The following is a 22,659-nucleotide window of genomic DNA, read 5'->3' as shown; positions in this document are numbered from 1 at the left end:
TTGTTTGCTTTGATTCCTCTTCCTGCAGATTATCCCAAGTCTTGAAAAAATGGATTCGCATTGAACCCTGGTCATGCAAGTGGCATATGCTCTCGGGCGCTTTTTGCAAAGTCTGCCTGCAATTCATTCACAGCGGTCGAGTAACAGCTTTGGTGCGCGATAATGTGTTGATGCGGAGGAACGCTTGAGCGCATAGGACAATTACCGGAAGCACTCTGCTATCATTATTTCCTGCGTGCACAATCGCGCACGAAATGAGACTAGTTTATGAAGCGAGCGGCAGACTTAAACAGCGCACATGCAATTCAATTGAAGCTGTTTGAAGCTAATGGAAAATGTTCGCAGTTTTAAAGTTATGGAAAATTTCCTCTCCCTAAATTCTCGGGAAAGCCGTTATTAAAATTGACAAGTATTTTCCAACAAGGTATATATATATTATGCAACCCACAAAAAAGCATAATTTTATGAAAACTATCCTAGAAAAATTGAATCTCTACTTGAAAAGCCGTTACAATTTTGCGTGTGATCTTCTCAGAACATGTTTTTGGCGGAAAATTATGGAAAAATCGCGAACTTTTGCGAAACTATTAAAATCGCACATCATTCGATTCGTCTTGCGGAGCAGATTAAAATATAATGTTCAGTTTATTGAAATTCGACCATATTTCAGGATATGATATGGCAGTTTGTAGTGTCTTAAAATTTTTACATTATTATTCATTCAAGGGGAAAGTGTGTGGCGCATGGTATGCAACTCGCTGGACGCGTGTGTTGGAAGGCGTTGCATACCCTCTGCGCTGGATGCGTGTTTTCTAACCTGAATACAATTTTCGTATTTTTTCGGTAACCCAGATAGATCGTTTTGCATAATTGCAGCTTCGAATTTACCATATTGGTGGCTTATCGCGGCCAATAAATCGGGATCGCTATGCATCGTCTCGTTTGATTTATTCCTCCTCTTCGGCTAATCTTATCAGGTCGCGAGAGTCTCTCTCGTTCTTAACGTTGGTTCATCGAGTCGCAGGCAGAATTTCAATGGTGTGCTTGTGACGAAGGAATCCAGTTGCTTTTTATTGCACCTCAAGCACAAACCAGCAGGCCGATCATGCGCGTTGTGTTTGGAAAGCGCGGTCACTACGACAACCAGAGCCATCACAAATGATTTGGAAGCACGGAAACAATGATTAATTTTAATGTAGCGATCGACAGAACGATTCAACTCGAAGAAATTTAGTCTCCTACTTAAAAATTTGTTTCCTGCTATTTGAGTGGGATTCGCATGAAATGTTTAAATTTAATTCATTTGATCTTCATAATCATGCTTTCTGAAATAGAATAGCCCCCAAAATTATGGAATTTTCAAGACTATATTAACTCTAAAGCAAATATGAAAAACAACAGCAGTCTGGTAGCAGGAGCCGTCTAATTTTCATGACTGAAACATGTTCGATTTCTCTCGCTGTCAAATTATTAATTTATTTAAGTTATCAAAAGTTATATAAATTTTGAACGTCTTTTTCGGTATTATTTATTTACTTATTTAGGATCAAAGAAAGCAAATATGCAAGAAAATTTTTCTTCTCAGGTGTAATTTTGGAAACTGCGCTCAATTACACCTCGGCGCTTTAGTTATATCAGCAGAACAAAAAGCGATGTGCTCGGTGTTTGTCGACTCGACGGAACAGTAGGGCCGGCCAGCTGTAATTAAATCAGATTAAGGACTTAACTCCGAACCAACAGAGATTTCTAGGCTTACGGTAAAAGGAGGAGCAATTTCTGTGCATCTGAGGTTGAGTGTAGGGCCAAAAACAGTGAGCAATGGTGCCGCAACCAGTGCAAACCGCGCCACGTCTTGGACACGGGTGTGGCGAAGTCGTCGTGGAAGTTGAAGTACTTGTCGAGCTTGACGTTGAAGTGGAGGTTGAAGTACTAGTAGAGCTTGATGTAGAAGTAGACGTTGAAGTACTGGTGGAGCTGGACGTTGAAGTAGACGTTGAAGTACTTGTTGAGCTTGACGTTGAAGTAGACGTTGAAGTACTTGTTGAGCTTGACGTGGAAGTAGACGTTGAAGTACTTGTTGAGCTTGACGTGGAAGTAGACGTTGAAGTACTTGTTGAGCTTGACGTGGAAGTAGACGTTGAAGTACTTGTTGAACTTGACGTCGAAGTGGAAGTCGAAGTACTAGTAGAGCTTGATGTAGAAGTGGAAGTGGAAGTACTTGTAGAACTTGACGTCGAAGTGGAAGTCGAAGTACTTGTAGAACTTGATGTTGAAGTACTTGTAGAAGTTGATGTCGACGATGTCGTTGTTGGACAGTTAGCCTGAGTGAACGTCGCTCCACAACTTCCTGTAAGTGCTGCGTCTGAGGCCTTGTTACACGCTGGTTTGTTTGCTAATTTGACCGATAAAAGATGAAATTTTAGAGGTTTTCTCATTTTATAAGGAATCTGTTTGTTACCATATAAGTTCTTGCAAAATTTAATCAATGTTGGTTGCAATCCCTGCCAAAAACAATAAGCAATGCGATAGCAGTCGATGCAGACGGCGCCACGAGCTACACAAGTATCAAAGCGTGGCATGATAACGCCTTCATCTTCTATTTGCAACTCTAGAGAGGTCACCGACGAGTTACCTCTAGCAGTTTCACACATTGGAGTCTTTATACGCAAGATTATTCTTTAGATTAGAAAAAATACGGTTCAAAATCTCACAATATCGGCCTCAGGCTCGCATAGCAATGTCGATTTGTCAATGGAATAGCCTCGTGGGCACTGAACAGCAGCAGTGGGCACAAATTCTGCCGTTTCTAATGATTCAACGCAAAGAATCACTGCGTGGCAATTTTTCGGGTGGAGCTGAAGGCCTCCATCAGGGCATTGATAGCTGGAACGGGAACAAATTAGTACGCGCCACAAAAAAGAGGATATATGCTGCAAAATTCCAGAAAAATCTTGTTGCCGCCAAAAGTAATCCCTATATGCGGATTATAAAAATTATTTAAAGTAGTTCCACTGGAAAGATAGCATGCTTTTCAAATGTTGAGGACTCTGTCTCAATACTTGAAATCTAATTTTTATTTCACAATAAAGAGTTTCCCCAAAAAGTGGTAGATCTTGACGAGAGAAATCAAAATCTGACAAGAAAATATGCTCAATAAAAGCTAAAAATTTGGAGAAAAATTTCAAATTCAGGCATAGTCCTCTTTTGATTATTGCACATAGTAAAACAAATTGTCAAGACCCACTGCATATTGTTTCCGACAGTCATATTAATATTCAGTTATTGCCCTCTATCAATTCGATAGAATATTTTATATTTTGGTGTGTGACAGAATACCTTTTGATGTCGTAGATGTCAATGTATTCCATCTCCAAATTCCCCATGGCAAATACCAAGCATTGAACCTACCGAAAATAGCGAAAGAGAGATTTAATTTACGCACAGAAAAATCAAAATGCCAGCTGGTGTGCTTTATTTTAAAGAAATTTTCATGAACTTTCTAAAATTAAAAGAATGCTACTTACGATCACGGCAATTTTGATGCATAACACCAGCAAAGGTTTCTTAGTTTCAAGCATTTCGGCGTTCAGTTTTCGAGTTGTGACAAAGGCAGTCACATTCGGGTGAATTGGCAGAGAATAGAGAATAGAAGGGAAAATTATGGTGGGAGTGTAAAATAAATTACCTGAAAACGACAAGGCACCAACTTTTTACAGCTCAGGAAGGGGCAAACTTGAAACATCGCATGCAATATTTCCTCAGTTATTACGTGCTTATAGTTTATAAAAAGAAATTCTATTTTAATTAACATATTATACACCATAAACTAATTCTTTATTTTTTTACTCCAATTTACCCGTTCGCGCGGGTGGTTATGGAAATTTGCCTTGACCGATTAAGAATGAAAAAGATTTAAAAATTGTAAAAATGGCTTGTAAGGTCAGGACGAGAAGTTGCGCAAGCAGAACAATCACAGAATCAATTGGAGTGCACTGCGGTCTATATTAATTTTTTACTTCCATCTTTACCTTTTAAAATTGTATATCTGTGTTGGCACCATACAATCGTGCTGATAGCCCCGGAAACTAATTTAAATCGCATCTTCTCCTTATGTTTTACTGTCGGCATTCTACGTACTCCACGAATCCCTCGAAATAAGTGCTGAAGATTTTGCTTTATCCGATAAATAGTTTCAAGATTTCATAGCTGCATGACCGAAATTTTTTCACATAAAATATTTTGTGTGACATCTAATGTAGCTGCAATAATCTTTTCGGTACCATAATCATATTTTTTCAAATTAGCGTAATCCAAAAGCAAGTATATAGATATGAATGAATAATCAATTTCCAATAAGTATCTGTCTATAAGTGTTATTTTCTTGGTAATATCTACGAGGTCAGGGCAGTGCTAGAATTTTTTAATAGCTTATTATTATTTATCAAAACATGTGCGTCAACGGGAAGGGAAGGCACACACATATTATGCTTCAAGAAAGTTGAGAAGCACCTTATCAATTTTTGACGGAAGGGGAAAATTTTCCTGTGTTATTTAAGGAATTTTACGCTACGAAAAAAAATAATTTAAAATCGACTCCAACCTATTTAAATGGTTTTATTGTGTGTACAATAAAGCAAATTTTAATTCATTTAAATCCCTCAATTTAATTCATACGCAGATTACATTGCAAAGACTTCCTAACAGGTTACGTAAGCAACGTTAAGGCATCTCCCATATTTAACGCTGAACGCCATGTTGACTGGGCAGGAAGAAATGACATTAGTCAGGACTCCATTAACCAAAGTACAGACGTAGAAAGAGGCGCAGTTTGCCACCGCCTGGTTCAGAATTTTCGCACCCTCAACTGTGCATGAAGGGATCGGTGTTGTGGTCGTTGGAGTTGTCGTCGTTGAGGATGTCGTGGTTGTGGACGTTGTCGAGGTCGATGATGTCGTGGACGTCGTCGTTGAAGCGGTGCAAGTGACGTAAACTTGATTGAGACACCGAAGGCGAGTCGAGTCAAAGAGCATGAAATCAGAGCAGTTCGACTTTACGTACTTCAGCACATTGCTCACGTTGGTGCAAATGAAGAACGTTTTGCAGTTGGTTGTCACCGGATCAGCAATTTTGGCATCAACAGACGAGCATGTTGACGGCACAATAGTAGTCGTTGTGGGTTGAGTTGTGGTTGAAGTCGAAGACGACGTCGACGTAGTGGGCGACGTCGAAGTTGTTGGTGATGTCGACGTAGTGGGCGATGTCGACGTAGTTGGTGATGTCGACGTTGTGGGCGATGTCGACGTTGTGGGCGACGTCGAAGTTGTTGGTGACGTTGAAGTTGTTGGTGATGTCGACGTTGTTGGTGATGTCGACGTTGTGGGCGACGTCGAAGTTGTTGGTGATGTCGACGTTGTTGGTGATGTCGACGTAGTGGGCGATGTCGAAGTTGTTGGCGACGTCGACGTGGACGACGTTGAAGTACTAGTTTGTGATGCAACACCAACGAGCTAAAAAGCAATGTCATTAATAATAATTTTCTCAAATATTTATAAGAACAAAATAGGAAAAAATATGGAAAATACCACTATTGCTGAGGTTGCGATCAGCAAACCCAATTTTTGCGAGCTCATTTTTAAATACACTATCCGGTATTAAGTAAAAAGAGTTACTACCCAGGTAAGTTTAACACTGACGTGTTAAAAATACTGCGTACCCAAGAAATACTTTTAATTTTGCCTGAATTCCACGCAAGTCACTTTTATCACGAGACACGAACTAATTTATTGCCTTTAATGTTGGTGGCACACAGCGACCTCTTTCTTTAATTGGTCGTCGTTCTTTCCTCCTACGTAAGAAAAATTATATCCTTCTAAATTCTAAATAATTATTTTAAATGCTTTTCGTTACGGATAAATTTTACTTAAAATTTGTTTATTCATTTCATCTGCCAAATTTAATTCCAAATCAAAGAAATCAGCAAAATGTGTGTTCAAAGGGATTTGTTTCTTTTCAATTAATCCCATTCAATTAATTTTTGAAAACAAAAGACTATTTTTGCCCGTCTCCACTGAAATATATCTGCCAGATTTCTAAGCAAAATCTCCATTTTATTTTTTATAACACTACTTAAGCTCAAAAATAATTTAAAAGGGGGGAGGGGGAATTAGTCAGACACGTTAAGTAAAATGAATAAATATGTTTACTTTATTTTTTGATAACTTTTTTTTAAACATTAAAATAGGTCTGAAAAAATTGCTTTCGATTTCTTAAAAGGTTATATGTAATTTTTTTTACAATATACCACCAAATTACTAAACAATATCATGTAACAAAATCGGCATTTTACAATTCAACCGTTTGAATTTGTGGCAAAATTTATTAAATTGAAAGTAAAACAATGAAGTGCAAATCAGAACCAGTAAATGTTGTGATTTAATTACGTTCAATCAGACCTTGTTTGCTTCGAAAAATTAGAAAAGAGTAAATAATGTCTTAATGAAGCCATTAGATTTGTCCCAACATTTGAGTCGTGAATAATTAAGCTCTTTTTAAAATCACATTGTAAATTGTTATTCATTTATTAGAAAGTTCATGCAAATTTTACAGCACAAAATGCACTGTTACATAACAAAAATCAAACTGAAATAGTTACTCATTTTAAACCCAGCAGCCCTAAGAATCATAAAAAAGATCCACACACAGCATATAAAACGACCAGGTTCCCCCTATTTGAGGAAACGGCGTGGCTTCATTTTTCCCATTAATATCCGGTCAGCACAGCGCTGTGGTGCAAATAAAAATTTCCCACTCGTGATGTCAGCCAGTCGATAATGAAAGTGCCGCCTTTGATCCATTTCATAAAATTGTGTTCGCTCTCATCGCCTTATACAATCATGATTATTTACACATTGAAGGTACTTTATATTCCATCAACTGAAAACCTAAGAAATAATAATTTCGAAATTCAGACCAGCCTTGGCTACCCGTCCACGTGTATGGAAAACGCCAGGTCACTGTTCTTTTTCCTTTTCATATCTTATCTTCCCTTGGCAATTTTTTTAATTGCAATAGCTAAAAACTAGGGTGTTGGTGACGAACACTATGCTTGATATTTCTGTAATAAATATGTATTTTAAAAAATAAAAAGTTTTAACAGGAAAGTTCAAGAAACAATAGGCCATCTGGAAGCCATGAAAGTAGCTATTTTTTATCTATTGAAATTTTAAGTCCGGATCAGTTTGAGAGGTCGGGAATCAACGCGGAACGACTGAAAGAGGAAGAACAGACTATGGGATTTGGATTCTCGTCTGAAAACAGCCACGAGGACCACGAGCACAAGGCACTCTATTGATCGAACCACGACTTTATTCCGTCTATAATATAATTTACGTTTATTTCAGGAAAGCAGCGGGCGGTGCGCTGAGGGTAGTGTTTAAGATAAGAACAAATCGTGCTTTCAAATGTTAATCAGAATGATCGCGCACAGAGCTCGGAATTTCTATTGACCGCTTTGGCGACACGATATTCTACTTCTTGCGGCACGCTAAAGTAAAAAGTCAATATGTATGCTGCCCTGTGATATTTAAAAAGAAACGTATTCCACCGTGCAGTACTCGGTTCAGCTGAACTGGTTTCCGGCTGCACACATTTGCAAGGTTCTAAACCAGTCGGAGAGTGAACACGACGAATCGAAACACAAAAACATGCGAGAAACGGAGAAGGCTATGTTTGGTAGGTGGCAATTTTATTAAAAATTAATTTTGAATTTCACTTATGGTAATATATAACAACCTGACTTGAGGTAAAGTAATTTAAACAATATTCACAATAGCAATCACTCAGTTAATCAAGTCGAATAAAAAATTGTCGAAAAAAAATATTCACTTTTACATATTTTACGTAACAATTTTTGACAACGTTGTTCGATCGGGTTCGGCGAGAGGAATCCAAAGCACATAATTATCCCATTTTTAAATTGATAGACCGAGGTCGCAAAGCTTTACAAAATTTTCCCGTAAAATCTGTAAAATTAAAATTTTGTCGAAAATATTTTTGAATCCATTTACCAGAAATAAATTAATTTATTGTGAGAGTTTCGTTGAGTTTGCTTTACCTCAAGCCAGTAAAGTCCTCCAAACCATGATATTTCGTCTGATAATTATTTATTATCAATTTCTATAAAGTTAAATTTTATTTTTGATAAGAATGGCATGTATTGTGTGTTGATTTCCTAAATTATTATAAGCAATTTGATTTTTTAGTTGAATAAGGAAACATCAGAAGATAAAAATCCAATTTAGAAAATTTAAAACAACACTTGAATATGAAAAAAAATGTCACAGCTCTAAAACCGAATTTAGAATTAATTTGGAAATGAGAAATAATGAAAAATAATAAATCACTTAGGACGCTCTGAAGGGAACAACACTTTTTTCTTCACTGGCATGATGGACCTCTCGAGCGGCGGCATGTACGCCCTTGAGATCAACGACGAGACTCTCTTCCAGCCCTGGCCCGACGCCACGCCCCCTGGGGACCCAACAAGTTGCCCCGCGAACGAGAAAACTGTTCTGAGCAAAAACTGCGCGCGACGCAACGGCAAAATTCTGTGTGGAGTGACGCACGTCTGCGATCCGCACTAAATATTTCACTTTTTGTGTCGTAAAACGCGCGAGGCACCTTTGCTAATAAAACGCTAGCAAAAACTTGGAAGAATATTATTAATAATCGATTAATTGCTTATAATTTATTTGGTCAGTGAAAATTACGAAATGCAAATGTTTAGAGGCAACTTAAAAACAGATATTAATTTCGATTGAGTTTAACAAAAAATCCATCCTTTGCGAGACAAGGTGAATAAACATCTAATTTATAAGGTGTTCAACTGGTCAATTGTGTTCGTGTGTTTTCGTGAGGTAATAGTCCAAAACCAAGCAAAAATAAGTATTTTGAAAGATTTGAAATTTTTAATTGTGGCAAAAATCCACGTTTTTAAATATTAAATAATTTATTTAAAAAAAAACTCTTAGCCAAACACCACTGTTTTTGTTTGATATGTTTTGGCTACTTAGCTGGGCTGTATTTTGAGGCAAAAAATCAGTGTTCTAGATACATTTATTTCCAAATTAAAATTTGATTGTCTCGGGCTCATTGAAAGTGGCTTTGATCTGTGACATCTGGGATGAACTCTATATATGTAATCGAAAGTACTCGGTTAATACGAGTGTAACAGTTTTCGGTAGGAGTGTGTATTCCTGGAGCTAGGTTACTCGCTCTGTCGAAAAAACACGACATTTTTAAAAACCACCCCGCAGACCCGAGGGGATGAGGGGGTTGGAATTTACTATGGATCATATTTTAGAGCCTCAAGACATGGGGATACTTGGCCCCAAAATTCCAGGCAAATCTGCCAACTCCGCAAACAGCGCGGGTACACTTCGGAAATTTTTGCTGACCATTTTAAGTGAGTTTTGAAAAAGCATTCTGCCACTTCCGCCCTATAAAACTAAAAAGTGTTTCACGCGGGGGACGCCAACTCTGATAAAAATTGAGAGTTTTTGTTGGCCTTCTCGGTATATTACTATCATAACTTTCGTCTCTTCTACTATCAACAAGCACAGTCACGGCATTGTAAAATGTGTTGAAATTTTAAAGAGAAAGAATAACATTTTGGTTTCAGCTTTATTTATTTTTCTTGAATTTTATTAAACCAATAAATCTTAAGTGTTAGAAGATCAAATCAAACGGAAATAACTTGCTATGACGCTTTGCACGATAAAAACGCTGCAAAACCACATTTTGTGGTTTTGATCCCTGTTTTTCTATAGCCAGTGTGTTTTGTCGTTAAACAAAACGCACTGACTATGTTTCTTGAAGCAACGTGATTGTTGCAACAAAAGGCTTATAAAATCAGATTAAAAATATTTCTAATCCAGTTCATGCGGGCGGTCGTTATGTCCGCCCTTGTTTTCCTCGCGTTTTGTGCTTTTCTTCGCGGCGCCTCGTCAGCTTGCCATCCACCAAAGTATGAACGTTATCCAGACCACACCATGTGTTTGAAGCCAAGAAACTGTGCCCCTGGAAAAGTTTTAGTGTGTAAGTGAAAGCAAAAAAGGTCAGGGTTGGGTATTCAGAGTTGACAATAATTATGTAACAATGAGATAACATTTCCGGAAATTATTAGAACTGGACTTTACGAAAACAATTTTTTGGTATACATAATTGGAAATAGGACTCTCTTTTACGATTGGAAAATCTGGGAAACAGTATCATCTTGATATAATTTATAAATTTGGTCTTTCTTGCACACATTTAAATCACTAGAACCAATTTTAAAAATTAGATCGCTAATTTTGAGCATTTAAAATTGACTGGTCATTTTTAACTAATCTTGTTTTATTAAACTTAAGACCAGTCTGAAGGACCAAACGTGTTTTTGAATTAAGTTTTAAGTTTGCGTTAGGTCGTTTTCAATTCGAATCTTTTTTTACATAATATATCCACAATATTTTTCTAATATTTCACTTTAAGTAGTTTTAGAGTGAGATTATTTAATACAGGCCAACAAAAAAACTTAAATTAATCGATTAGAATTATTAACAGATGATCATGTTGTTAGTTAGTTCTTAACAATGTACAATTATCAAATCAGGACCAAAGTTTCAGTCAGATTTTAAATTTTGCAGACTATCTCGAAAAAAAAAACCCGAACTGCAATATGAACTTTATGCAAAATAAGACATTTAGCTGGTTTTCGTATGCAACAAAAACCCCAAATTCTATCAGAATCAGTCGCAAATTGACTGGGGGTTAAAAATCATGAAGTTACAAAGTTTTCCACGTTTTTCATTTTTTTTTTTATTTTGCTCTGTATTGTTAAATGTATTTATTATTTACGACGGTTTTTTGTAAAGAAATAATCCAAATTGCCAAATTGAATTGAACAAATATCTTAATGGCAACAGCTCGCGACACACAATTATCGATTTACGATAAGGATGCCCTGGTGAGGATTCACAATAAGCTGCGCTCATTTGTGGCGACGGGGAAGTTGCCTCATCACCCACCGGCCAAGAATATGAGAGAGCTGGTAAGTACAGTATTGATTGTTATGCTCAGGCTATTAAAATAAATGCCCGGTTTCAGACCTGGGATGACGAACTGGCAGAGGTGGCACAGAGATGGGCTGAACAGTGCACCTTTGGTCATGACAGAAACAGGAGTGTTGGTAAAGTAAATTGACTGCATTCTCTATTTGCTTAAAGTGGGTTTACACTGCAAATTTCTTAAGAATAAATTTTATATTTTCTGAAAATTAGGAAAGATGAGCTAAAATTTTCCCAGGTTGATGTTAAAATTTCTGAGGAAATTATCTCCAAAGTTTATAATGCTAATGAAACGGTGAGCTATGTTTCCTTATTGAAAATCGTGGTTTATTTCATCAGGAGTGATATTTAGCTCGTACATAATTCACACACCTGGATAGATCGCGACTCGAGGAATCGAAGTCGAACGAAATATTCTAGCCCGTTAAATTTTTGGAGAAATTATACGAAATTTGAAATTTTATTGTTAATCGGTCTTGATTTGATTTTTTTCAAATTGTGGGAAGATTATTCAAATGAATATCAGTTATCTGAAATAAATCGATCTCTACACCTATAGAAAATAATGTTTAAAGTTTATGGTTTAATCAGAGAGATTTGCTGTCGGCCAGAACGTTGCGTATGAGTGGTGGTCACCTGGGCCCGCACCAATGATAATCTTAAGCTCCACGATCGCCATGTTTAACGAGGTGGACAAACCCGGATACCCTGCTCCTTACATTAGTCAATTTCAGGTTGTGCCGCAAACCGGCCACTTTACGCAGGTACGATTTTCAATTCCTTTGAACGCAATATCAGTTTTTCTGTTTTTATTTTTTAATCATAATTAAAATAAAGTGACATTAAGGAGAATCTATCAGTAAGATGTCTATAATTGGCAAAAACTTATCGCTAAACCTGATTACTTTCCGGCGAGCCAGATTGTGTGGGCGGATACGTCGCGGATTGGCTGCGGCAGGTCGGTCTACAATGAGACCAAAAACGGCAAGGTTGGCGAAACCAAACTGCTTGTGTGCAACTTTGGCAAGGCGTAAGAATATTTTGCAACTTTTAAATATTATCGAAAATGTAATTTTTTTAACAAACTCGGTTACTTCCAGAGGGAACTTCATCAACCAGCCTGTTTACGAGGCGGGAGAGCCAAATTGCCCCGTGTTTTCCAATCATTACAAGGGTCTCTGCACAACAAATAAGGGGAATAAGGAATTCAAGGACCCCTGCCAACTGGAGACATTCAAGAGCCATTACTTGGCGCTCTGCAATGATGAACTTTTCACCTCGCTTGGGTTTTTTGGTAACGATAATTATGTAATTGCAAGAAGAAACTAATTTGTAATTTTTCGTTTCTCTGCTTTGCAGGAGCTAAATACAATCCAGATCGAGACGACTCTCATCCCATTCTGCTCTCTCTGGGTTTGATGCTCTTGGCTGCCGCCGTCATGGGCCTGCTGTTTTGTATGTATAGGAGATTCCTGCTGCTCTAACGGGATGAATACACGAATTTCAGAAACAAAATTGAAAATAAAAGCATTGTACTGGTGTACTTCTTTGAAAATCACGAACTTTCAAAAGAAAATAATCAGACATGAAAATAACTAGTTTATCAAAATTTTTTGTGGGATTTAATTAAATTTAACCTCAAAAGAAATGAGATTTTTGGTGTTTCTTGAGCCCCCTGATGGCTTTCAAAGGGTCGACTTGCACATTTTAATTTTTTTATAAAGAAAAGATTTATTTGAAAACTACAGAAGTCTTGCCAATGACTTAGTAATATAAATGGTGTGTAGATTTTTAAAATTAAACAAATAAACAGAGCCCAACAGATGGGTGTCAATAAGATATAACAATTGAATGATGCTGATCGCACGAGGGCTACCCTTATATAATGTCTCTTTAGGCGAGGTGACTCTTATGGCGTATGGTAATTCATAAAATATACCTGTAAGAATTAAAAGGTGACGATCGCTGTTGATTGCTAGAATACCTGTGAAATTAATAATTTGAAGCTATAGCTATTCATCTGGTGTTCCTGACTAATTTATTCTTATACTCTAGCCACATATAATAAATCGAGACGATAGCATATGGATACTACACCCTGTGGCCAGAGTTCGATTATGCACTAATCAGAAATCGGAAGTGATATAAAGCATGGTCAGAGGGTCAAAATGAAATTTTTCACGCAATTTACACTAACCCTAAAATATGTGCCCTTTACCGACCTTTGACCCTCAGTATCTTGAAAAATAGTAGTAATTGGCAATGTATTCCTGACAATTTGTACAAAATACGTGTTACACTTTTTGACATTTAATCCCAAAATTAGACAGCAAAAATTTAAATTAAGATAAATATATTGAAAAATAACTAGAAGTTGCTATTTGAAAAATGAAAAAGATTTAAAGCTGTGGCCGTCTTTTCAGTGTAATGAGGAGAGAAGAAGTTAATCTAGATTATATACCCCGATTTACTGAGAAAAAGTGCAGTCAACAAATCCAGAATATTAAAATAGCACTAATTAATTGATGTATAATGTTGTTGTAACTTTATTGGTATTAATGTGGTTGATAGACAGGAAATCTCAGCAGCCTCACCACTCGTAACAACATAAGAATCTCATCACTACAGAAGATGGAAAAATGAAAATGTAAGTTATTTTAGCACTCTTGGTTACACTGTGCCTTGCACGCATTTGGTTAAAGAAAGAGCTGGGAATGATAATAATGACACACGCACCTTACAGTACATACAATTGACTGAAGGGCATGATTGTAGCGCATTAGTTATGTAATGTATGTTTCCCTCGGGACAAACTTACGAGTGATAAAAGTAAATAATTATCTTATGCTAGTGAAAAGCATATCATAGCAAATCAGTACCAGGCACGGATCATTTTCTTAACAGGAACGGTTGACTGGTTGGTAATAATTGTTTGGCGATATATCATCACTAAAAATGGACCTTTTTCAACGCTTAATTATAGTCAACACAATATTTTTGCCAATTTTGAATTGGAGAGAATCAGTAACATAAATAACGCTGTTTCTAATAATAATTAATAGTTCTCAGGACTTAGAGCCTTTCCAAATCCTCAAGCCCAGCTGCAAATACATATTCCTGAAGATCAATAAGGAAAGCAGTGGTGCGGGATGGATTATAAATTATTAGTGCTTCTTGTTGCCGAGACGCTGCTTGCTAGCCTCGACGATGACATCGATGGCTGCGGTGCCGGTCGGCAGCACTGGCTGTTCCGAAAGCACCTTTGCCATTAGAAAGTCAATGGCAGATCTGTAATGGGAGAGCATGGTGTCGCTCGCTTGCAGGTGCTTCAGGTTGGCCTTCTTCAGGGCGATCAACTGCATCTTCGTCTTATGCAGACTGCGTTCCAAAACGCAGATGTACTTCTGGTGCACATTTACAGTCTCCTCTTCAGGTGACCGTTTTTTGTTGACCAACAAACCACCATTGGCATCACTCAGGTCGAAATCTTCCTCGTCCAGGTCCTCCTTCAGTGGGTACAAGGTGTCCACTCTCCTCTGGTCCAGCTGGTACAAGCCCATTCGAACAGCCTCCTCCATCCAGGTGTCTAGCTTTGGCGACTTTGTCTCGAAATTTGGAGCCACCTGCTCTTTATCAACAGCTACCGGCTCAGAATGCTCCTGGCTCGAGGTAGTTTGCCTCTCTGTAACTGGATTGACACAGTGAAAATTCAATAATGAATTTCTATTAGGATTGCGAAAAACTATCATATTAAAAAATTCAGTTAACTAGTATTTTTGTTTTAATTTTTAATAAATTTCTTGCGGGTCAAAATGTTCCAAAAAAGTAGTGAACCAGTCAATGGAAATATGTTGAAATTAACTGAATATCAAGCTTAATTTTAATTTTCAGCGCACTTCATATTTTGCTGGTAAGTATGAATCACATTTTGAAAACTTCCTGCATTATGGAGTTTCCAGAATGAGATGAATATAAAAAATTCGTCGGCTTCAGCTTACTAACCTGCTAAAGCCAAAAATTTTGCTCTAACTCTCAAAGCTGCGAATTATAAAACCATATTCATATCCACCCAATGCAAATCATCAAGATTTAAAAATATTTTTTTAATCGAATTGCTCTAGCACTGGATGGAAAAAAATAACTCACCAGAGTCTAGTTGCACACGAACTGCTGCAACAAAACTCTCTTTCTCCGACGCGGCTTGCTTGTGCAGCTCCTCGCCTGCTAATGTCTTGGTCTTGTTCAATCTGCACACATTCTTTGACTGCTTCAAACGCTTGTAAAAGTGCTTGTTTTCTTGAGACCTTCTGTTCCGTTCAATCATTTTCCTTTTGAGCAACATGGTCCCTTTGGACACCATGGCCTCGCTTCTCTTCGCCACTGATTTTCTAGCTGCAGGCTCTCGTTTCTTCAGAATAGACAGCAGATCAAAGTTTGAGTGAAAAATTACGATAATGATGCAAAAGCAACTCACCTCTTGATCAGTTTTGATGTCTCTCTCAGTCTCTGTAGCAATATTTTCTTTGTTGGTGTGGTTCTTAATGTCATCGACTGGTAATGTTGGTTTATCTTGTGCCAGTTTACCTCCCTCATCAACTGCTATTTGCACTGTAAATAAAAATTATCGATCATTACTTGGGCCTTCAAAATAAAGAGTTGACTATATTGATTAGTTTTCAAATATGAAGTGTCTTAAAAAGTCTAAAACTGTCTCAATCAACAAATGCATATAAATATTTTCCTTGGAATGACTTTTTTGGCCAAAAAGATTCTTGCAAAGAGAAGGAAAATTGCACTTTGATGTTATTTGATTAAAAAGGAAAAATATGACTGAAAACATTTGTTAAAAATTAAGATTATTAAAACATTTGGTTGTTACAAAAATATTTGAAACTAAGATTTCCCTATAAGATGCAGGAAATTTCGGTTATACAATTTCACATTACAAGAAACTCTGATTGTCACAAAAATTACGGGTCTAACAACTGACTTTTATATACTGATAAAACTTAAGAAATTGTTACCTTTAGCACATATGCTTTCTACACAAGCTGCATCAGATGTTTCAACTTGCTTCTGCTCCATAATTGGATCAACAACCTCCATGTCACCAGCGTCAGTGCTTGAGACTTTGTCCTCTGCAGTTGTATCCGAGTTAGAGCTGTTCTCTACTGGTGGGTTAACTTCTTCCACTGCCTCCAACATATTGGCCTGATCTAGTACTGGTGGATCAACTTTCTCAACTGAGGTGCTCAATTCTTGGATCTCCTGACCGCCGTTATTCTGCTCCAAAGGTTCATCCTCCATAGAAGTTGGTTCCACATTATTGAGGAGCTCTCTGGTAGATGAATTGAGGTTCAGAGGTCTTTCTGCAGAGAAAAATTAAATTTTAAGAAACCTTCCAGTGTTTATCATCAACTTTTTTATTTTAATGATAGAAAAAACGCAAAAAAATAGTTTTCCAAATATCTGAATAATGCCAAGCCTTTTTCTTATAAATCAGGAGAATGTTCAACTTGAAAGAATAGGGTCATAATATTGATTATGAGTTAGTTTAATTTGAAATCAAATTCAAAGCATAAAAATATTTTTTAAACTGAGTGGATACAATTGCTTCAGTTAAATTAAACATTAAATAAAAACATTAATCCATCACTGTCCTTGCCGCTGGTCCAAAATGAAAAGAGAACACTTGATTATGAATCTTCAGTTCAGTTGCCCGACTCATTTCTGAATAAGCAGCCTCTTAACACTACAAGGCACAAAATTTTAAAATACAACAGCAAAATCATGGGGAAAATGGGATGTTTCCTGTTTAAAATTAATCCAAAAACCCATGAAAAAAGGTTAAAAAATTATCTGCCCTCATTCAAAATCCAGCTGACGGGAGGACTTAAATTTACCTTTTACATCTGTTTTATAGCTTTCTCTGATATTTTTTGCAACTTCTTCGAGGGTGCCTGTTGGGGCAATAAGCACGATTGACTTAGGGCCTGGGACTGCCCCCTTCATAATATAAGTGTATCCACTCAATTTGTCAACGATATATGCATTCGAGAACCCACAAGAACCTTAATAAAAAAAACAGTAAAAAACCCAATATATTTAGATTGGTCAGTTTATAGATTCTTAAATACCTTTTTCATTTGGAAGTTCAGTCTTGGATTCATTTCCAGATGCCACTGGCTCAGCGGGCTGGTCAGGCAAAATTAATTCACAATTGTCACTAGGGCTGTCAGTAGACTGGATGCACTCCGTGGAAGTTGTCATTATTTCGGATTCTAACACACCTAATTGTAAATTCTCTTGCTGAGCTTGCATGCCAGTTCCAATTTCAAATAGCATTGAGGGCAACCCTACAGCAAAAAATTTAAATATCGTACACGTGATGGTAACTGAAAATTATAAACAACACTTCTTACCTAAAATCGATTCTTCAGTTTTGTCAGCTGGTTCAGAGGAATTTGTATTTGTAGTAACATCCAGGTAATTCTTGATATTTTCAAGATCATCAAAGCAAGACTGCTGATTTTCCTTTGGAGTGTCTTGAATTATGTCTTCAGTGAATGTCTCAATGCTGGCTGTATTGCTCTCAGGAAGCCCTTCCATTCCGATCGACTGATCAGCACTCGGAGAAAATGACGGGACTTTAGTGGAGTCGTTTTGCTCCAAATGTTCGCAAGAATCACGGTAGCCCATAGATAGTCGCCTGCTTCTCCTCAACTGCCTGCCAGTTTCAATCAAAGTGGTCATCTCCGACTCCAAAGGGTTCTCGATCACTCCAGATTTGCTAGTGAGCTGCAAAACGAATAACAATTAAACAGGAAATTTTCAATGTTTTAATTTTAAAATATAAATTCTAACCCCTAACGATAAGAGATCTGCCATAATATGTAAAATATGACAAGTTTTCCGTGAACACCAACTTACAGTATCAACTAAAGAATGGCACGATCGCACCTGACATTTCGATTATAGCTAATGCAATACAATACTAAAAATAAATAAGTTAAAAATTCTTAATAAAAATGATATGATCACAATAAACAGGGCCAGCAGTTTAAAACAGATTACATTGACATACTTTAATCTACTTTCATTGTACTTTGCTTAAATTTCATTAAATTCTGGAGAGATCAAAGACGATCTAGACAATTTTGAGTGTGGCTAATAAATTCTCAACAAGGAAAATTCGAGCTATATTAAAAATCAGACTTAATCTGGCTGTTTTATATTTCCAGCCCTACTGACGAATTCCCAAAAATTTATGAAACCAAGTTATCAGCAATGCATACCCTTGTCAGTTTCATCTTCAAATTTTTGGGCTTCTCAACGACAACACAGTCGTGCTGGTCTTTGGGCTCGTATCCTGTGAAGCTTTCCTCAATGTTCAATTGACTTAATCCACTCATTGGGTGGGCAGTATATCCCGAGCAGATTGAACTTCGCCTCGAGGATGAAGTTGAGGCAGGCTGTAATTATTAATTATAATTATTTGCACAGTGGAAGAGCTGTCATATTGCTTACATTTGGACCAGATATTGAATCTGACTTCCTCTTGACACTTCTTTGTCCATCAATATCCAGAGGGGATTTCTTGCTAGTTTCAGGATGCATGTTTATTTCCCAGGTCTCATTATCTGGCTCGCTGGTTTCTAAGCCGGATCTGCTTTTCTTGCTGATCTATAAATTATAAGTGTTTGTGTTTTTACAACGAGAACTTTAGTTGGGATGTTGAAGGAAATATCTTAATGTAAGAAACCATAGCGGCTAGCGGCGCTCCTAAGAAATATTAAGGCCTTTTGTTGTTCAGAGTAAGGTTATTTTAAGAATCAGAAGAATCCATGAAGTATTTGTAATTTTGGATCACAATTTAGGTTTTAGTGGTGAATTTTCCAGTGCTAACTTTTTAAAAAATCAGCATTTTTAATATTAACAATAGAAATTATTGAAAGGTCTCAGCCAGCTGAGCTACGCCGGTCGGCTAGTTTTAGTGGTGTATCGCTGCGGATTTGGCCAAGCTGTACCTGCCACTTGAGCTGCCAGTCAAATGACAAAAAAAAATTGGCGATCTCAGGCCTTCAGACCGTTAAGCATAATAAAAATTCACTTGAAAATGGTCAGCCGTGCAAGGAACAGGCAAAAATGGTCAGCTGCCGCCAGATTGAAAATTTTGAAATAGTGTTCAAAGTAGACACCATAAAAATGAATAAAAACATGTAAAAGGCAATTAATCGCATTTTAAAGCGCAATGAACCAAGGATTTGTTAGATAATCTAAGTTATATTTTCAAACGAAGGTGCATAACTTCTTACTAACAGGCTTTAAAATTAAGAAAAATGAATTGTAAAGTTAAAAAGTTCAACCCTAGTATGAAAAGTTTCATTAAGCAAACAGTATTTGCCTGGCTAGCATTTCGTGTAAAAATATCTCTTTAAGCAAAGCACAGTCCCAGAAATATTTCAGATTTTTTTGTCATGCAAAAATTCAATTACCTGGCCCTTCCTGGGCTTCAAATAGCTATTTCTCCTTTTCCTTGGTTTTCCTTTGGTTTTGTTTGGCTTTTCAACAGTTTGTTGTGTCTGGGGCTGGACGCAACTCTGTGACGGATCACTTGATTCTCCTGGGTTGGACGTTTCGTTCCTATTGTTGGTGGATGGCTTATCCTTACAATTTAACACGGACTCGGACGGGGCCCTCTCTTTCTCCACGGGAGAACTCTTTTGCTTGCTCAATTCCACCTCTGAAAATTAAAAGTAAATTTATTTCTTGCTACAGGAGGAACTAGTTTATTAATAGAAATTAAGTTACTTTTTAAAGGCAATCTAGGATACAAGATGAACAGTAATTATACTGATTGAATTTTAGGAAAATATTACATGATTGACAGAAAAATATGGCCAATATGAGACAAACCTAAGTTGATTGGATTTTCCTCTAAGACCAATGGCTCTTTTTGTAAAGCAGCATGTTTTATCTTTGACAAGTTAGCTTTGTCAGCAAACATGTCGATAGTTTTGAGATTCCTGGTTGTCTGAGGTTGAGTTGCCATTTCCTGGGCAGCGTCACCTTTCTTCTGGGTCTCTGAAGTGATGATTCGGCTCTTTTGGCTCTTTGGTGGGGGCTTCACCAGCACAGGCTTGCTGGTCTTGACGGAAGCAGTGGGCGCCGCACTCAGCTCTTGAAACGACTTGCGGGCAGCCTTGGTCTTAATCCTCATATCCATGGACGACATAGCAAAGCTTTGATTTAATTCCGCTTGCAGTCCCTGGAGAAAAATTCGGTGGATAAAATTTTGCATGATGAACAAAATTTACTACAAAACAAAAAATCTATAAGGTGTTTTAAAAGGTTGTAAAATAGAAGGATCTTGAATTTAGTAAGAACTTTTTGAGTCATACAAAATTGGAAAACGATAATTTTGACTTTCAGTTTTTGTATTAACATTATTCTAGTTGATTTTTCCAATCTATGTCCAACCAGTAATTCAGCACAATACAAATGATAATATACATTACATATATAATCGTAAATATTTAATTTTATTGTACTGTATTGTATATGTATATCAACACGTAAAATTTCAAAACGATCCACGGATACCGAAAATATATATGTGTATGGTAAAGTTACAGTTTCCACCGGGTTGCACATCTCGCCAGTTCTTATGAGAATCCAATGTTAAAATAGGGGTGGCGAAAACTGTAACTCGGCGGAGTCGGCGGCAAAAACTGTGACTTCTCCATAATAGTACCTGATACATAACCAAATAAACGAAATAAACCATATTATGTATTTTATGTATTAGCCCTGATGCAAAAATAGGTTTTGATCGCCAAACATGAATGTCTTTGTACATTATGCATCTACATATTATTACATAATATGTATCTACTCAGTGTTCCGAGTTTTATCCAACCGGTTTAATCCATGGAGGTTTAATCCACCCTATTTTAGCTGGCTTTATTCTGGCTTTTTTGAATTTTTTTCACAGCTTGTCAAAATCCTCAAGTTAGATTACAATTTTTTTTTTGTTCCAGCCAAAAAAGCCAAAACCGGATTAAGCCGGATAAAACCACCTCGTTTTAGAAAAAGCCGTCTTTTCGGAACACTGATCTACATATTACGTATTATGTATCTACGTACTGTATGTTTTATAAGAAAAACCGAGACATACTACTAACCTATGTACATATCATACATTCATTTATTTAAATTGATGTAGCGGGATAGATAATATTTTGTTTGAATTTTGAACATGTAATACATAATGTTATCATATCACACATATTGATAGCGATACCTGATGGAGTTTAATTAATTTTGCATTAAAGAATATTGGCACATATATTACGTAATTATGTAACTGTATGTATTTATCTACATTTGTTATTATAATATTATCTACATTATGTATGATATTATATGGTTTTAATTATGGTATTATACGCATTCTGATCACTCACACTTCTCGCTCTGATGGGAAAGAATCAATATGTAATGTTATGCCCTATCCTAGCGAGAAGTGTGAATTGGGCGAAAATGGTGAGTCTACTATATATTACTATATATGGTATCTATGACGTATAAATATGCATGTATCTATATATGATAGATTATATAATATGTACTGTATGTTGTTTTTATTCACGCCAAATTGCGCATAATAAATGATGTCACGAAGTATTAACCGTATTAAATGCATTCAAATATCTAAAACCATATTTTCAAAGTTGCACAACATTGCATTGTCTCAAAAATATGCGTACATATATTAAATTATAAAATATACATATTTTAGGGTTGGATAGATAAAATACCTGTCGCACTACAACGCCAAACATGTCATCAGCTGGGTGATCTAGGTACCTCTAACTCCTCTAACTAACAGTTTAAAATTCAAGGGATGTCGTCAAGTTTTTCTTTCATTACAAGGCACAATTCAGGACGTATTCCAGCTACAGTCAGGTACGCGAGGCGACATCCCTTTTAAAATTATTGAAATCGGCTGAAGCAATGTAAAACGCGGTGAGCACTGATAAACAGATTCTTGATTGGCTCTAACGCGGAAAAATGGCGCGATTGGCCGAGCGACTCTCGCAGGTTCCTGATTGGCCAAGTGTGAGTTTAAACATGTTTGTGTCGCTCGGGGAACTTAGTGGCACTTAAACTTGGAAGGTATGACCCATGCCGATATCGCCAATCCAATGAGAAAAGAATTTATAGAGAATTCCTTGACACTACTTGCGGTACATACATTCAATCCTTTAAAGAGGTGCTTTTATGTATGATACTACTAGCTTCAAATTGCTGAACCAAATCTTGTCTCTTTTGTAATGGGAATGTGACCGATCTGCGCAGTATGTATGCAGCAACAGCAATAACATAGAAAATCAGGCATTTTTTAGGTCCCGGAATGTGAAAATGAACCAAAATAAATTCACTGAAATACAAATCCAGATTTATTCAGTTAAAAAAACACTATTCATGTATATATTGTTTACTAAATATAATTATGAGCGATATTAAATGGTCCCTGTTGATAAAATTAAAC

General features: G+C 36.8%; 5 protein-coding genes across 7 annotated transcripts in view; 2 read left to right on the top strand and 3 right to left on the bottom strand.

Moving 5' to 3' along the window:
• Positions 1 to 1,520: 1,520 nt before the first annotated feature.
• Positions 1,521 to 3,627, bottom strand: LOC135948074 (uncharacterized). Its single transcript, XM_065497141.1, has 6 exons — positions 3,525 to 3,627; positions 3,337 to 3,404; positions 2,712 to 2,883; positions 2,459 to 2,657; positions 1,757 to 2,392; positions 1,521 to 1,698 (listed from the first exon to the last, which is right to left on the bottom strand). The coding sequence occupies exons 1-6, from the start codon at positions 3,576 to 3,578 to the stop codon at positions 1,607 to 1,609; spliced, it is 1,221 nt and encodes a 406-aa protein (XP_065353213.1). The 5' UTR covers positions 3,579 to 3,627; the 3' UTR covers positions 1,521 to 1,606.
• A 962-nt stretch (positions 3,628 to 4,589) lies between these two features.
• LOC135945625 (uncharacterized) lies at positions 4,590 to 5,788 on the bottom strand. The gene is made up of 2 exons (XM_065493429.1): positions 5,583 to 5,788; positions 4,590 to 5,507 (listed from the first exon to the last, which is right to left on the bottom strand). The coding sequence occupies exons 1-2, from the start codon at positions 5,628 to 5,630 to the stop codon at positions 4,698 to 4,700; spliced, it is 858 nt and encodes a 285-aa protein (XP_065349501.1). The 5' UTR covers positions 5,631 to 5,788; the 3' UTR covers positions 4,590 to 4,697.
• Positions 5,789 to 6,775: 987 nt separating this feature from the next.
• On the top strand, positions 6,776 to 8,763 carry LOC135946657 (uncharacterized). The gene is made up of 8 exons (XM_065494964.1): positions 6,776 to 6,914; positions 6,969 to 7,009; positions 7,157 to 7,196; positions 7,238 to 7,339; positions 7,401 to 7,425; positions 7,487 to 7,548; positions 7,611 to 7,731; positions 8,407 to 8,763. Exons 1-8 carry the CDS (start codon positions 6,831 to 6,833, stop codon positions 8,640 to 8,642), a joined length of 711 nt encoding a protein of 236 aa, XP_065351036.1. The 5' UTR covers positions 6,776 to 6,830; the 3' UTR covers positions 8,643 to 8,763.
• A 1,143-nt stretch (positions 8,764 to 9,906) lies between these two features.
• Positions 9,907 to 12,807, top strand: LOC135939105 (venom allergen 3-like). The gene is made up of 7 exons (XM_065483304.1): positions 9,907 to 10,095; positions 10,965 to 11,089; positions 11,146 to 11,227; positions 11,697 to 11,869; positions 12,026 to 12,135; positions 12,206 to 12,399; positions 12,465 to 12,807. Exons 1-7 carry the CDS (start codon positions 9,939 to 9,941, stop codon positions 12,587 to 12,589), a joined length of 966 nt encoding a protein of 321 aa, XP_065339376.1. The 5' UTR covers positions 9,907 to 9,938; the 3' UTR covers positions 12,590 to 12,807.
• Positions 12,808 to 13,623: 816 nt separating this feature from the next.
• LOC135939088 (uncharacterized) overlaps positions 13,624 to 22,659 on the bottom strand; it is a 33,399-nt gene continuing 24,363 nt past the window's right edge. For 2 of the 3 annotated variants that reach the window (XM_065483273.1, XM_065483281.1), the window contains exons 5-15: positions 20,022 to 20,373; positions 19,601 to 19,848; positions 18,633 to 18,788; positions 18,401 to 18,577; positions 17,528 to 17,903; positions 17,243 to 17,461; positions 17,009 to 17,176; positions 16,130 to 16,474; positions 15,580 to 15,713; positions 15,252 to 15,513; positions 13,624 to 14,793 (exon numbers count right to left, since the gene is read on the bottom strand). In XM_065483273.1, coding sequence (XP_065339345.1) covers positions 14,270 to 14,793; positions 15,252 to 15,513; positions 15,580 to 15,713; positions 16,130 to 16,474; positions 17,009 to 17,176; positions 17,243 to 17,461; positions 17,528 to 17,903; positions 18,401 to 18,577; positions 18,633 to 18,788; positions 19,601 to 19,848; positions 20,022 to 20,373 — 2,961 coding nt within the window. In that variant the 3' untranslated portion in view covers positions 13,624 to 14,269. The remainder of the gene's footprint in view (positions 14,794 to 15,251; positions 15,514 to 15,579; positions 15,714 to 16,129; positions 16,475 to 17,008; positions 17,177 to 17,242; positions 17,462 to 17,527; positions 17,904 to 18,400; positions 18,578 to 18,632; positions 18,789 to 19,600; positions 19,849 to 20,021; positions 20,374 to 22,659) is intronic. The other variant, XM_065483291.1, reaches the window with a different exon arrangement.

Source organism: Cloeon dipterum, chromosome 1 (genome assembly GCF_949628265.1).
Source record: "Cloeon dipterum chromosome 1, ieCloDipt1.1, whole genome shotgun sequence".
Taxonomy (NCBI): domain Eukaryota; kingdom Metazoa; phylum Arthropoda; class Insecta; order Ephemeroptera; family Baetidae; genus Cloeon; species Cloeon dipterum.
The sequence above is the reverse complement of the archived record's forward strand: the minus strand, read 5'-3'. Positions and strand labels throughout refer to the sequence as shown.

What these genes read in the sequence shown, in the direction of transcription:
- LOC135948074 (XM_065497141.1), bottom strand. Translation starts at nt 3,578, where the DNA reads ATGCTTGAAACTAAGAAACCTTTGCTGGTGTTATGCATCAAAATTGCC. An exon ending in GCATCAAAATTGCCGTGATC is followed by an intron (nt 3,405 to 3,524) that starts GTAAGTAGCATT and finishes TATTTTCGGTAG; the next exon opens with GTTCAATGCTTGGTATTTGC. An exon ending in GCGAGCCTGAGGCCGATATT is followed by an intron (nt 2,658 to 2,711) that starts GTGAGATTTTGA and finishes TTGCGTATAAAG; the next exon opens with ACTCCAATGTGTGAAACTGC.
- LOC135945625 (XM_065493429.1), bottom strand. Translation starts at nt 5,630, where the DNA reads ATGAGCTCGCAAAAATTGGGTTTGCTGATCGCAACCTCAGCAATAGTG. An exon ending in TCGCAACCTCAGCAATAGTG is followed by an intron (nt 5,508 to 5,582) that starts GTATTTTCCATA and finishes ATTGCTTTTTAG; the next exon opens with CTCGTTGGTGTTGCATCACA.
- LOC135946657 (XM_065494964.1), top strand. Translation starts at nt 6,831, where the DNA reads ATGAAAGTGCCGCCTTTGATCCATTTCATAAAATTGTGTTCGCTCTCA. An exon ending in ACGAGGACCACGAGCACAAG is followed by an intron (nt 7,340 to 7,400) that starts GCACTCTATTGA and finishes CGTTTATTTCAG; the next exon opens with GAAAGCAGCGGGCGGTGCGC. An exon ending in CAGCGGGCGGTGCGCTGAGG is followed by an intron (nt 7,426 to 7,486) that starts GTAGTGTTTAAG and finishes GATCGCGCACAG; the next exon opens with AGCTCGGAATTTCTATTGAC.
- LOC135939105 (XM_065483304.1), top strand. Translation starts at nt 9,939, where the DNA reads ATGCGGGCGGTCGTTATGTCCGCCCTTGTTTTCCTCGCGTTTTGTGCT. An exon ending in CCCTGGAAAAGTTTTAGTGT is followed by an intron (nt 10,096 to 10,964) that starts GTAAGTGAAAGC and finishes TAATGGCAACAG; the next exon opens with CTCGCGACACACAATTATCG. An exon ending in TGACAGAAACAGGAGTGTTG is followed by an intron (nt 11,228 to 11,696) that starts GTAAAGTAAATT and finishes TGGTTTAATCAG; the next exon opens with AGAGATTTGCTGTCGGCCAG.